The following is a 15,612-nucleotide window of genomic DNA, read 5'->3' as shown; positions in this document are numbered from 1 at the left end:
GGATCCGAACTATAGATACATTACTGGCTGCATCTGTCTGCTGGATCTGAACTATGTAACAAACCACCATGTGAATACATTAGCCTACCCTAAAATTTTCATTATGATTCATTATTCTATAGTTAAGGGGGCAATACATACCAAATTCGAATATTGAGAAGAATATTCGGCGAATTTGAAGATAATGCGAATCTAATGACAAGCCAAAGAAATAACCAAAAGCCCCTAGGTGGAGTCAATATCCAAGTTATAACATCCACAAGGAACACATCATCATCATCATCATCATCATCGTACTCAATAAACCCCACCAATAGCAAAACTATGGTAGGGTCTAAGAGGAGTAAGATGTAGATATTCTTACCTCTACCCGTAAGAATAGAGAGACTGCTTTCGAAGAAACCCCGGCTCGAGGTAATAAAAAACGAACTAAAAACTAAACGTACCCAATAAATACCACTCATAACAAGCCATTGGTAGGGCAAGGGGAGAGTACTGAGTAGGATGTGGGCGAATTTTTCCTCAATCTAAACGGATAGAGAGGTTACTCCAACTGAGACCGTAACTTCAAAAACGTTTGTTAACAAGTAGCGTATAATATCTAAACAACATAAGTGGGGAAAAAGAATTAAAATAGCAACAAAACATAAAGTACTAAAATAATAGTAGTATATTCACAGATAACACAAAAAAAGGTGAGAAAACTATAGTCGTAATATATAAAAGAGCAAAGAAGCATGAACAAGTAAGCAAAAATACCCTTAAAAGTGCCTACACTTTAGGGGTGTTCTTCGGGTTATTTATTCGGGTTTCGGTTTGTTCGGGTCGGGTTGTTCGGGTTTGAGCTCAAAACAAATTGACCCAAGAACCGATCCAAATAAGTTTGGTTTGTTCGTGTTAAACGGGTTGGGTTAATTCGGGTCGGGTTTCGGGTTTAACAAATTAAAAAAATTATCCACCTTTAAGAATAAAAAAAAACCATATTCTAAGCCGTTATAAAACCGTAACATACAACCATATTCAATAATGAATTATTATATTTAGCAAAACCTGAAATTTATCATACAAGCATGCATTAGACGGGATGGAGTGTGGATCAATACTTGTGTAGATTGAAGAAATATGTCCAGTACATATTGGTTTAAATACTATACCATTTAGGTTTTTAAATTGAAGATACATTCTCAACATGCTTTATGGTAATTAATACATTGGGATCCAATGTGATAGATCCAAATATTAATTGGAGTATTGAGAACAGCCGAACAAGAATACATATGGTCAATATGTTACTTCACCGCTAAACTACCCTATAAAAATTAGGATACATACATCGATGTATCATACTTTGGGTTATTCGGGCCAACCCGAATAAGGGTATTTTAACCCAAATACCGACCCGAATATTTTATCTCGGGTTCGGGTTAGGAGTTTAATCAGTTGGGGTGAATTCGGATCGGGTTATTCGGGTCTCGGACCGCTTCGGTTCGGGTTCCTTTTTCGGGTACGGATAAAAAACACACCCCTACTACACTCCTTCCTAACAAATCTATACACCAAAACTGCACTAAAGAAAAACTAAGTTTAAGGTAACCAAAAGTGTAGGAAAAACTAAGGCCCAATACTGTGATAAAAAAGAAAGACAAGAACACAAAAAATGTCTAAACAAAAAGAAAGTGCATTCACTCAAAAAAGAAAATCATAAAATTCAGTTTTAAGAAGAAAAGGATGCATAAGTCGGCAAAGATAGTCATTATTGATGATATTACGATGGCAAAGTATGGACAATGAAGCCTAAGTGACAAATTTTAAAGTAAACACATCTTTTGTCAGTCGTCACTGCATTAACAACTTTATGATATTCAAGCTTTAACATTGGATCTTAAGATAACTACATAGCACTTTGAAGAACATTGAACAATATAAAATGTTATCTTCCAAAAACACTGCATAGCACGGTCTAAGATGCCACAAATGTAGCGTAAATTCGTAAAATACGCAAATTGACTGCCTTTAATACTAGCAATGTCTAGAAAATAGTGAAGAAGGCCAAAGTTAGTCCATTGAGATCAGTCGATCACGAAAATGAGAGGCGAAACACGCTTGCGGTGTATTCATTTTGATCAACTAGGAACACATGTATATACAAAATGATTAAATGATGGTTTGATAAATGGCCTTAGAGCATTCCCAATCCATTCTCCAAATTATGTGAGAAGGTTCTTCATTTTTTAGAGATGGTTAAAATTGCTTGTGAGAGAATGAGAGAGAAAATATTACCGTTCATGGTTAAATTTGGAGAAACACACTAGTTCACTTCTATAAATTTTTATTTTTTAAAAGTAATTGTGAGTGAAGGAGAGAAAAAATGTAATGATAAAAATATAAAAAATATTATTTAATTGAAAATGAGAGAAAAGAGAGTGTTTTTCATTGTAATTATAAAGATGGAGATGAAGAATGGGTTGAGAATGCTCGATAGTGTGGTTTGCACCATGTGGTCAATACCAAAATGCACTTTGCGACCCTAATTCAAATTTAGCCAACCTGAGACCCTGACGTTGTAACTCTCGTGCAAACCTAGCACGACAGTGTGGTTTTATTATTTATAAAATTGTTAATTTGACGAAGTAGTTTTTAGAAACCTAGCTGATAACGAAATTATTTTTTTATGTTTAGTTTTGGTACTGTGGTGAACCTAATTAACCGACACCGAAAGAATTCGCGTCGACTCGCCGCCGCAACGCCTGTGCTCTTATTTTCTTTGTTCATCGTGGATTTTGTTCTAAATATGTTACTTTGTTGTATTTGGGTGAAGAAGAATTTAATTTTTGGTTACTTTCAGTATTATAAGCTGATACCAAAAGGTTCACGTCGGTTAACAAAAGCAACGCAATGTTTTTGTATGTATTTATATATGTTACTTTATTGTTTTTGGTCGTTAACGTATTTATTTTTTGGTTTACTTCAGTATCACAAACAAATAACGATCAAATTCACAGACTTGCAGTCGCACCACGCGTGTTTTACGATACAAAGATGTTTTAAATATGTTCTTTTTTTATCATAAGCTATACAAGTGCCAATAGCATCAGTCCGATGCAACACGCCTGATAAGCTACCTAGTAATGTTTAAAATCTATAAGTTAATTAAAAAAAATAGAATTTTTGTAGTTAATTTGTTATATAAAAGTTGGTTACAAAATAATCTAAGGGGTTCCAAATAGGATAGGGTTTTCAACTTCACAAGTTGTTTACCCAAGCCAGTTTGGCCTTGTAGATTGAAACCGAAACAAGTTTTATACTGAACCGCTTTGGAAGAAAACTCAAAATGTGCCTCTCTAGTCTCAGAATAATAGTTGTTGGGCCAACCTTATGGGCTTAGTTATGCTTATGGCCTTATGGGCTGAGCTCAAAGTTTAGATAGCATACATTTGCTATGCCTTATAGCTTTTCCGGTAAATGTGACATTCATGACAAAACGAGTTATACTTTATTCACTACGTACCGAGTAAACGATAAATCGGTTAATTCGTAGCGATTAAATGAGTAATCGACCGATACTGATTATGACACATATATACTAAGGGGCCATATATGAGTTATATATATATATATATATATATATATATATATATATATATATATATATATATATATGTTATAGTGGCTAACATATTGATATTTAGGCCCAATTACGTTTAAAACCATTTAAACGAAAAATGTTTCGTTTAACGTTACGCTATGGGTTTAAACGCAATCGTTAGCATCAAAATGAGCATTGTAGCATCCGTCAAGCCGAAAAAGATTTATAAAACCTTATATGACAGGTTCTAAGCAATCCATGTAAATATTTTAGATTTTTACAACGAGTCAGTACGTTTTTCTTATTTTAGAAAAATGGGCTGAAAAACACTCGCTTTCGCGTTATTTTTGGCACTCGAACTAGTTTTCTTGTAAAAAACCGATCCCAAACTAAATTTTGGACCGAGATTTACACATGGCATGAAAAACGTGACATTAATGGGCCAAAGGGAGACCCAATGGCCCCCTCCTTAGTCCCAGCCGCAATTGGGGTGGGACCCCCCTTGTTTCTAGCTTGTTGTATAAGTTATAATACTTAGATATTTTCACACAAAAATCAACCTAGATCAATCCTCTGCTGATTTCTTCATCTTACAGCCCAAAACCCTCAAGGTAATCACCATTTTTCATGAGATTTTCACTTGATTAACATGGTTTAAACATAGAAATTTTGGTCTTGATTAGTATTAAACATGTTTAACCATCCAAAACCCAAAAAAATCACCTAAAATCATATTTTGATGTTAAACATACAAGTCATAACTATATAGATTTTTGACCAAAAACAAGGATTAGAACATGAATATGATGTTTTTACGGTTTAAAAGTTCGATTTGAAACCCAAACCGAAACCCTAATTAAAAAGGATGGACTATGGATGATTTATTCTTGGTTTTGTGTTATATGATATGTAGATACACTGAATTTGTGACCCAAGACCTGGAGAGTCGTTACAACCACCGAAAACTATCGAGAACCGACAAGGTAATTACCGTATTACTCGTTTAGGGGCTGTTTAGTATTAGGTTGTGACGTGCTTGTTGTTAGCTTGTGAAACTTTTCAGAGACATTAGGGATCATGTAAGCGAGTCCCTTTTCAAATTTGGTAATTTTTCGATAAACGAAGAATATTTGGCGAATTTATTACCGTTTATTAGCGTTTATTTGGGAAAAATAGTTAAACTTAATGAAAAATTATGAAATTTGGGTTGGAACCCAGAAATGTTATGGTAAACCCACTGGCAAAAATTGATATCATTTGGAGATGTCTAATTATAGGTTGTGCATTTGCGTTTTTATCGAGTTTTAACAGCCGAAAATGCACAAAAGAGTATTTTGGCTAAAGAATTAGCTATCTCATCATTATAATTATATTAAAAAACACTAACTTTTATCTCTTCTTTTTAAATTGAATAATATTTTTTATATTTTTATTATTACCTTTTATCTCTTCATTTATAATCACTTTTAAAATACATTAAAAATTATATAGTATAAACAATGTTTTTCTAAATAACTTATGAACAGTAACTTTTTGTTTTTCATGTACTTATAACCACTTCATACAATATAAAAAACTTACTCATATAAATATAGAAAATCTGTTGTGAATGCTCTTACTTAGATCTTTGTGTTTTCTTCTCTTGGGTTTATCAACGTCCAAAAAAATTGTCTAAAATGAGTTATAAATGATTAAATTCTTACTCTTCTCTCTCAAAGTTCACCTATATATTCTCCAACGGATCTTCTGTTTAAGTATCTAGCCCTTCAACTTTGCTTATTACAAAAATAGTCCTTCAAACAGCCCACTTGATCCTAGCAGCCCATAATCTACACATATGATTCCAACCCGATTTGATCTGGTTAGATTGCAAACAACAGTCCACCTATATTCTCCAATGTAACTTCAATTAGATTACAAAGATCCGATAGTGAAACTGGTGTCAATACGATGTGATCCGGGTTTTCCCCTTATAAAGTGGTTTATATAATCTGACCTGGTTTTGACTATCTTTGACTCTATTCGATCGGTTTGGCCAAAATTCGATTTTTGCACCTCTAGTTCCCAAGGCTAATCAGCTTTCATGTGTAGCTTGAGTGGGCTAAACCCAAGCCCAATAAAAGATTCGTATATGATATGAAGTTTTGAATATGATTAAAATAACGATGGTATTTAAAAATAATAATCTTAGTCTTCCGGTAAATTTATTTAGAACAAAGTGTTGGATGGTATTTTAAAATAACGTTGGCCCATTTGATCCCTTTGCAATTTGCATTTAAATTAATTTTCTTAAACAAAACTCAAATCGTTTATTTCTGGACCCGAAAATCAACAATTTGGAATTTAGGAACGATTGGTTATGGTGAATGTGTGAATCTCAACCGTCAATTGTTGGGTATAAAACTTTTTCCAGATAGATCTAACGATTTTGTATTATTAAAGAAGTAAAAGTCATGAATAAAATGAATTAAATATATGTACATAAATAAAAAGCGGGGCTGCTTCTTTCAATTTCTTAAACTACCTTAAAATTCGACCAATCCTGCACTACTAGTCTGCCACCCAAGTTTTATCATTAACTACTTTAAAGGGTGACGTCATTCCATTCAATCACCCTAATTTATTTAGTTTGTTAGTCAAATAAAACTAAAGTTTCTAAATTCCCTAATTGCACAAGTTGCAAAGGCATTTTTGAAAATTGCAAAAATTAGTCTTTGGCTTGTATCACTCGCATTCGATGCGCATAGATGAATTGTCGCCCCACAACGTACCGAACATATGTAAAGTTTTTATCTATGTTTGTATATAACTTTTGTTCAAGTGGTTTTCGTCTCTTTACGAGCATGGGCTACTATGGAGAATGCCACTAGCTTAACAATTCGAAACGATACCAACCAAGTTTCAACCATATCTTCGTTGCAACGTGCGCGAGTTAATTGAAACTAATTTTTTTTATGGCTTGGGTTATACATACACCATGTTGGTTATTCATACACCAAGAAAGCCTATACGAGTCGTATAGGCTCTATATGGCTCGTATAGGTGCATAGTCAAGTCATTTTCAAGCATAAGTGTTATGTTTTATTTTTTTTGTATCGTATAGCCCCTATATGACTCGTATAGGGCTATATGACTCGTATAGGGTCTATTTGACTCGTATAGTTTTTTTTTTTCAATTTTAAAATTACAAAATATTAAAAATAACAACCGAGTTGGTTACAAAATAAAAACACGTAACTTAAAAGTAATATTTTGCTTCATACATAACAACCTACGTACAACATGAGCGTTTCGGGGTAACAACTTTTTAGATGTGGTAATGCAGTCCATAAAACTTTTGGTATTATCTTACAAGGCAACACACAAATCTTACATGGTTTAAGGAAGAAAATCTGATACCTGGTCTATATGGGTTGTATGCCACCTATACGAGTCGTATAGACCAGAAAAATAATTAAAAATCTCTGGTCAAAGTACATGCTGACATGCTGTATATATGAGTCATATAGACCCTATACGGCTCGTATAGGTCAGACGAGTTACGTGGGCTATACAAGCTGGAAAATCTATACGGCTCGTATAGACTGCAAAATGATGCCACGATGACACGTTCGTATGCATGTCAATAAGTTAGGGCTATACGACTCGTATAGGCCCTATACGAGCTATATAGCCTTATTCACACACCAGAAGGCTGATGGTTGTATATAACCACTTTTTTATATATAATGAATGGAGGAAGCAATAAAATATGAAATGGAAAGGGAGATGCTGACAGACCACCCATACAATGAGTACAATTTACATAATTTTGGGTTTTATTCAATTTGCTGAGAAAAGCACCCCTTTATTTCACTCACTTGCACGCCAATTCACCTTCTGCTTATTCACTGACTCAATCCATGTACCACTCCTACCCTTTCCTTTTCTTACTATTTTTTTTAAGGGAATTACAAGCCAACAATTAAAAAAAGGTTATGTTATTCATGCGGCAATAATTCTTTTAAATGTAATTTTAGGTAAAATTGTTATTATACTTAAATACTGTTTAGGGTAAATGCATTGGTGTTACCTAGTAAATACTATCGTTAAAGCCTCACAAGAGACAAAAAAATGTGAGAAATAAAAGAAATATATTAAAAAAATTAGCTGTTAAAAATATATATATATACTCAAATACGATTCATTAGTATAATAAAACTAGTAAGGATGGTTGATCTATTCTAGTTAGTTTATTATAATTAAAGAACTTTCAAGTTTTATCAATATCCATCATTATCATCAACAATTGAAATTGCTCTCATCATCAAATCATCACCGTCGTCCACCTCTATGATTGTTGTTCCATTAGCATTAAATAAATTTCAAACCATCGTAACATCAATATACACTATACAGTCTAGTTCCAAAGTCATCAAAACCCTACAACATCGTTACCTCCTTCAAAACCTGAACTTCTGAAATTGTTTTCAACATATCATAACCCTACTTTTTCCCTAGATCATCAATTAATGTAGGAGAATTCTGTGTGACATAATTAAAAACCATAGGAAACTAGTTAATATAGGCTTTGGCCATGTAATTAACACCAATTTCTAAGTTAGTGTGCTCACACTTAACCCTTATTTTATAGTAACCTAATGAAGTTGGGTGTCATTTTCCCATGTAACAATTCATTCTACTATACTTGAAGGGTGGCCCATGCACTATAGCGGAAAGCTATGGGTGTAGAGTGAAAATTGGGAAAAGTACAATGAAAGAAGTTGCAAATGAGCATTAAATATCGAGGACCATGTGAGATTGACCTCACACTACTGGGACAATTCAAAAATAGGTGGCATCTCAGTCTGCCGTTTTAGCCTCGTTATTATTTACTACAAATAAAGAATGTTTGTAAGGGTGTATTTGGTTTTAATGTATGTATGTTTTAAGGGATGAGTTAAGTAAAATTTGGTATTTTTAAACCTATACTTTTTTGTATATGTTTTATTAGTGACACGCCTCAATAATAATCAATTGTCGTCACAATAACTCGTTTATTTGATGGATCCACTGAGTAGGACATGTTTAATAAATGAGTTAAAACAAACACGATATGTTTAATAAACGAGTTGTCCCGTTAATTAAGCTTAGATGTTTACAAAAAGTTTCTACATAAATTTCTAAGTACATCTATCTAAAATGCGTTAACATTTATGCCATGTTTGGAATTGAGTTTGAATATAACTTATCGAGTTATTGACTTTTTCAAAAAATCATTATAAAAAGTCACTGTTTTTTTTATCTATCAAAAAGCTAAAAGAAAAACAAATTTTGTGATTGACAAAATTTTTTTTAACTCAATACCAATATGCAATTGAAGCCAATAAGTCAATAAGTTTTTTTTCAAACTCGATCAATACCAAATTACTTGCAATTAATGTTTACCTTTTTTCCATTGACAATTTATTTTCGTAATCAAAATTAATTTTCTTTGTTGAACTGATCTTTATCAAGTCTTGATATCTAGAAAATTTATCTGAATATATAGACTCAACTTTGTTAATTGGGAATGAATGACAAGGAAGAAAACAATTAAAATTTGAAATTATATTAACTACAAAAAAGGTTTATTTAGAGTCATTCGTTGTTTAACATATTACTAAATCACCAACTATATTACACATATTCACAAATGAACACCAACCGGGTCAACTCAAAGCCGCTACACGTTAATTTCTAATGTGTCCATGTGAGGTTAATGTCTTTACACCACTAAGTTTTTTATGTATATACTTTCTCTCAGACTGACTTCATAACCTCTTTTGTTTTTTATTTTTAAAAACCATTAGAGTTTCAATCTTTTACTTTAAACAAACAATAATCGTGTTTTATTAACCAATATTGTTTTCAGTTTTATTTACATGCATTTAGACATTTAGTATCATCATACTTACAAGAAAACAAAGACTCCCTCATCATGCCTTCTGTCCCTGTCCTTTTAAGTAGAAAGTGACATATCAAAACACCATCCTTTATTACACACCCAACTAAGTCAAAGTCAAACCCACATTAATATTTCTTTGTTGACACAGAAATGGATCAATTTAAGTACAACAAAGTTTGCACTTTAATGCATTCTGAAAAAGATCCACACAAACTATCCTCTACTTTGTTTAGACCATATTACCATTTACCACACTCTCAACTCTATAAATAGTTCAACCACCCAATCATCTTCTTCATAATATGGTGGTTTACACCTAAACCCCTTTTCTCCAAACCATATTTTCTTTGGGTCCTAGCCATGGCCACATTAGCCAACCACCAGCTTTGGTGTCTCATGGTCATGTGTGTTCTTGTTCCAAGTGACCATGCTAAGTTGACAGAGCATGAACAAACAATTTGAGTGTAGTGTTGGCGGTATCCCTCCTGAGCTTATTCTTCTTATATCTTTTCTTTCTTTTTCCGAACTTTTAAAAGCATATTTCTATTTTCTTGACCTTGCAAGCCCGCCTACAACATTGACTAGTTGAAGAATACACAACTCCGATATGAATGGTGGAAGTTCGGATTTCTAGCTTATATTTTATAGATTAGACATTCTTTGTCATAGAGGTTTGATATATTATTCCACGTATATATATGCATACAAATACATAATTTCTTAGTTTGGGGCATTGTCCGCACACCAATTTATGTACATACTATTATGGATTAAATATATGAACAACTTGCAGAATATATTGTTATGATATTGTCAGTTTGGTGTATATGTTCTATCTTGTTAAACAAAAAAGATTAGGTTGAAAAAAAATAAAATAATTAAGATGTTGGAAGGCCAAACCATTTCTCTGAAAGGAGACATCACTCTGAACTTTCAAAATTTCAGTTCAGTTAATGTAACAGACTATTTGTTATACTTGGGCTTAACAAATTGTTACAGTGATATAAATTTTCTATGTTAAATATCATTAACAGTGTTGTAGGTCCCAAACTGATCGTACGTTGCAAACGGATTTTGCACTTGATAAATGTTCGAGACAGGTGTGGTAAATCAAACAACCAAACATAAATAATATAAAGATACAATAAATGAACGATATCGTTGTTGGTTAAAAGATTTATATTGAACTAGAACCGATTCACCCAATGTGAGCTCCCCTTGGGTGAGTGATTTACACCATACAAACACACATACAAATGACAAATAAAGTCATATATATAGCGAAATAATCTAGAAGCACTCCCCTTTGAAGCTATACTCGTGCACCGAAGCTCTCGTCTCGTGTCCGGATTTTCTCAACCACATTAATTATTAACTTGGCCGTAAACATATAACGGGTTTATTACTTTGATATCGTAAGTCACATTTTTGGCCTTACAAGTGTATGTAGATATCTATGCGTGTATGCAAGCCTGGCGTAGTTACTAACCGTTCTAAAAAAAGTATGAATTTGGTTCGTGTGTTTGTATTGATATGGGCATGGCAAAAGTACAAAACCATAAGGGGACGTACAGTACGTTAGGACACATGTGTTAGTTAAACCATGCAGGTTCTATTCTTCAAACACACTGTTACTAAAATTCAATTGTAATTGTTTAGCCACTAGTTTCTAGGTCTTAGATAAGAATATACTAGAATGTCCGAAACAATCCATTAGCAGAAATGAAAGTAGATTGAATTAGTTACATGCAGTACACTACAAGAAAGTTCACCTGATACAGCGAAAATTTCACCCTCTATAGCGATGACATGTTGTCATGGCCTTTAGTAGGGCTATTTATCAATAATTTGAGCTAAAAATCACTAATTTAAGGAAAATGAGCTTTCCCCATCGATGGAGACGATCGGGTGTGGCTACAAGGCTGATGCCTGTGGCAAACATGGGTGACAGACAACGATGGGCGGTGTTGGATTTGCAAGGGAGAGCTTAAGTGGATAGATGGGGTATTGATGAATTAGACTTAAGAAGACCATTGCTGAACTAGGCCCGTTGACCCTTATGGTCACCGCATGCCGTCTCCATAGGGTGGCTCAATTCAATGTCGTCCAGCTTTAGTGATCAATAAAAATAAATAAATAATATTAATTTCTTTGTAGCGGAAACATGTTGCCGAGACAAGCTTTCAGACGTTGTAAGTATGCGCGCTGATTATAAAAAAAGGAAAAATAAATATAAATTAACCTATATTGAACGATACAGTATTCCAATGGTGCGCCTAATATTTCGCAATGACATGTGATATGACATGTTGTTAGGATAGGTTGTGCGTAAACAAATATTTTTGTTGCAACCTATAATGATGACATGTTGTTGCTGTAAGGCTCTTACACCGACACCACAATGTCGTTGCTATATGATCCACATATCAGAAGGATTTTCTTGTAGTGACATGTAACTAAAATAATAATTATAATAAGGGTATTTGAGGTACCATATATATGGTACCCCTCTCCATGAACGGGTTCATGCTCTTAAACACCCCTAGTTGTTTGGCTTCATCATTTGGGTAGAGTTTGTGGTGGGGTGAAACCCAATTGTAGTGTGATTGGTTGAAACTTAATGTTTTACATTTCAAAAAGTCTCTATGCAATCTCTATGCATCCCTAATAAATTTCCATAAATCTTCAAAAACTCCATGCATTTGACATGTTACTCTCACATTGGTTGATCTCTCTCTATAATTTTCCATGAATCTTTATACACCCCTAACACCTTAACCACTAAACTAAATCCACTAAACTAAATAAATAACTAATATAAAACAAAACATAATCAACAAACTCAATTTACGTATGTTTCTTATGTTTAGATTCAACAACATAATAAAGAAGAGAAAAGGGGTTTGATATCATCTACCAAGAAAAAAGAGGCTTGATATCATCTGTCAAAAAGTTCAACAAACTTTTATTCATATATAAGTACCCGCTTTTTCAGACCTAAACATGAAGAGATTTCCTCTGCTTCAGACCTGAACAAGCATAACCAGAGTAATAAGTTCATTACAAGATCAAAACTATTTATAAAATCTAATTCTATAAAATATAAATGATAATCACTTCACTTACTTGCATGTGTAGAAACATAAGCAGTGTCAATAGCCTTACCATGTTTGCTTCACACCCATAAACTCTCTTCAATTCGGTCAAAAGTTCCAGAGTTTAACAAAGCTAGGACGATAACCCTTTATCGCTTCAAAGCAGCCCCCATGCAAATTCAGGTTCAGAAACTTCTTTGTGTCAAGACAATAAGCCACCACTTTCTTTCTTAGGTGATCATGGAAAATCAAAATACTAGTACCGTGTGACCCATCTATAACACACGATGGTTTACACGTGACTAGTAATTTAAGACAAGGGTTCGCATGACCTCCTTCAATAGCTATCTCTTTACACCAAGACCCCTCCTTCATCACCCAAACCTCCAATCTTACACCACACCAAGAGATCCAACTTAACCTACCTTTCACAACTCCCAACACCTTATCCAGTGCTTGACTTTTCCCCGGTCTAAGAGGCGATGGAATTAACAGAAAGGTCTCTGAATTCAAATCAAAATCATAAATTCGGCGGTTGATGATCCAATACACATGACCGTTCACAAAAACACCAGATTCCACTTCTTGTGATAAGCTAATTAGATTGTAACGTGTTTGTCCCAATCTTTTCCATCTGTTCACGCCAAGGGTATAAACCTCGATTTCAATCTTGTACCCCGGCTCATTTGATAATTTCCTATAACAAATCCGTATCACTTTGTATTCCCCTACCGTCGAAACCCCAAAACCAGAACTTAACATATTAAGATTCAGTTGCGGTTCAGGAAGGAACATATTTCCTTTCAAGACAGGATTCAATAAGTAAAAGATACCTGCCGGATGAGCATAACAGATCCAACCATTCACTGAGCCCACTTGAAGTGTCCCATAACTCATTACCTTAACATGCAAACTATTAAGGGTCTTAATAAAATCAAGGCGGTATTTATCGGCTTCGTGTGGAATGATATCTACCCATATTAAACTTTCTGGGTTACCATCCTTGATATCTGAATTGCGCTCATAAATCAACAAAGACCCACGCGATGCAAAGAGTTGAAGTTGAACAAAGTAAGGATCGGAAATAAGATCCCGCCACTTTTTGCAAGCGCACTTCCAGTATATGATTGATTTGACCGGAAGTCTTGCTATAACCTCAAGCATGAGACTTTCATGTAATGGGATTTCTGTTGATCTATGCCCTAGAGAAGTCATAACTAGGGTTTGGTGTTTGAGGGTTTGTAGAACACAAAGCATTCGGTTACCATGCATGATAATATATACAAAGTTTTACACAGACAGGCCCAATAAACTAATAGTATAGGTTTTTTGAATATATATAATTGAAGTAACATGATTTGTTATGGGACCGAATAGATTTTAGTTTTGTTCTTTAGGTTGCTTCGAGGGTTTATGGTTTGATATGTTTTAGTTTTGAGAAATACACTTTATTTGGGATATTAATATTTGAGGAATTTACAAATTTTCTCTTTAAAATTGTTAATTACATATTTTCCAAAACTGACAAAAGTCAATCACATATTTTCCTTCCTAAAACATATATATTTTATATTTATAAATTATATTAAAATAAACTTATTAATAGACTAATTTACTCTTACTAAAAAAACCCCTTAAATCAAATAAGTAATAATAATAATAATAATAATAATAATAATAATAAATGACAACTCAAAATCCTACGTGTCAAGATGTGGTCGCTCCCCCTTTTATGGACAAGAGAGATCCTTGGTTCATAAGTAAATATCTCGCCTCTTAAATCACCAACGCCTTTTGGGCTTAATGGGAGTTGACGAGAGGAGAGCTCCACAGTTAAACGTACTCAGCTGGAAGTAGTAGCAGGATGGGTGACCTCCTGGGAAGTCTCCATCTGGGCAACCAAAAACAAATCCGTGAGCTCTTTGGGGCAAAGCGAACAATATTGGTGGTGCCAAGGGTCGGATGTTACACCTTGCTCACATCCACCCACTTTGCTCACATCCACCCTAGCGCTGGTGTGGATTGAAACAGGGAGAAGACTGAGCGAAGGTCATGGTGGATTGAAAGTCTTTCTCTATCTTCACAATTGCAAAACCTTACCTTTCAATTAACGATTCCATGGTGTGATTTCATCGCTTCAGTAGCACATTAATTGCGCACTAATTTTGAATCCTTTTTTTGCAGACGTCTTTTTTCTTAATATGCTTATTTGAAATCGAATTCAATAAGTAAGTTGTATCATTGCCCATAATCTATGTGTATACCTAAAATTGATTGGATTTTGTTTTATATTTAAGATCGGCCTTTGTTAACTATTAAAGGTTCATAGATCTTTATTAATTAGGTTTTTTCGTTAATTTTTTCTAAGATTTTATGATATATATTATTATTATTGTATTCAGTTTCAAAAGGTTATTTCCGTTAGTGTTCTGATTAGGGTTATTTTTTGTTATGACTTTGTTAGTTATTGAAGATCATTTGAGGTTTACAATCCCGATAACAAAATCATGACTGGATAAGTTGCTGGAACTCTACACCCTTCTAAGTCATATACATTTATTATTATTATTATTATTATTATTATTATTTTGTATATGATTGAAGCGGTTTGTTACAATGGAACTCTAATTGATATAGAAGAAAGCCATCGCTGTTATTCATCGATGTTAAAAGATCTAACTGCTACAAGTACTATGTTTTACAACTATTAATCTTTGTTTCTATAGGTTTGACCACATCCAGATTCGTCTTGATTTTATGTTAGATGTTTTACTGATAAACTTCAAAATTGTGATCTACAAATTTATGTTTAATTTTAATCAGAGGCTTCAAGCTGAAGTGAATTAGGTTTTCTTTACTTTCAAAGTTAAAGTATCAGATTATTGAATATGGTAGCTTTAATGTTTTGGGCTAGACACCTCAGTAGGGTATTCTGGTGGAGTTTAACGTTAATGATCAAACATTTCTTTTTAAAATTTAATTTCATGCTGATTGGATTTAGTTTA

At 33.6% G+C, this 15,612-nt stretch overlaps 1 protein-coding gene across 1 annotated transcript; it reads right to left on the bottom strand.

Moving 5' to 3' along the window:
- Positions 1-12,715: 12,715 nt before the first annotated feature.
- LOC143601266 (F-box/kelch-repeat protein At3g23880-like) lies at positions 12,716-13,822 on the bottom strand. The gene has a single exon (XM_077078720.1). The coding sequence runs from the start codon at positions 13,820-13,822 to the stop codon at positions 12,716-12,718; it is 1,107 nt and encodes a 368-aa protein (XP_076934835.1).
- Positions 13,823-15,612: the final 1,790 nt, after the last annotated feature.

The sequence above is a fragment of the Bidens hawaiensis genome, unplaced genomic scaffold, assembly GCF_021521415.1.
Source record: "Bidens hawaiensis isolate Kalapana, Puna unplaced genomic scaffold, B.hawaiensis_p1.1 tig00055991_1, whole genome shotgun sequence".
Taxonomy (NCBI): domain Eukaryota; kingdom Viridiplantae; phylum Streptophyta; class Magnoliopsida; order Asterales; family Asteraceae; genus Bidens; species Bidens hawaiensis.
Note: the sequence above shows the minus strand (reverse complement) of the source record. Positions and strands in the feature narration are given on the sequence as shown.

Coding starts and splice junctions, on each gene's coding strand:
- LOC143601266 (XM_077078720.1), bottom strand. CDS start 13,822: ATGACTTCTCTAGGGCATAGATCAACAGAAATCCCATTACATGAAAGT.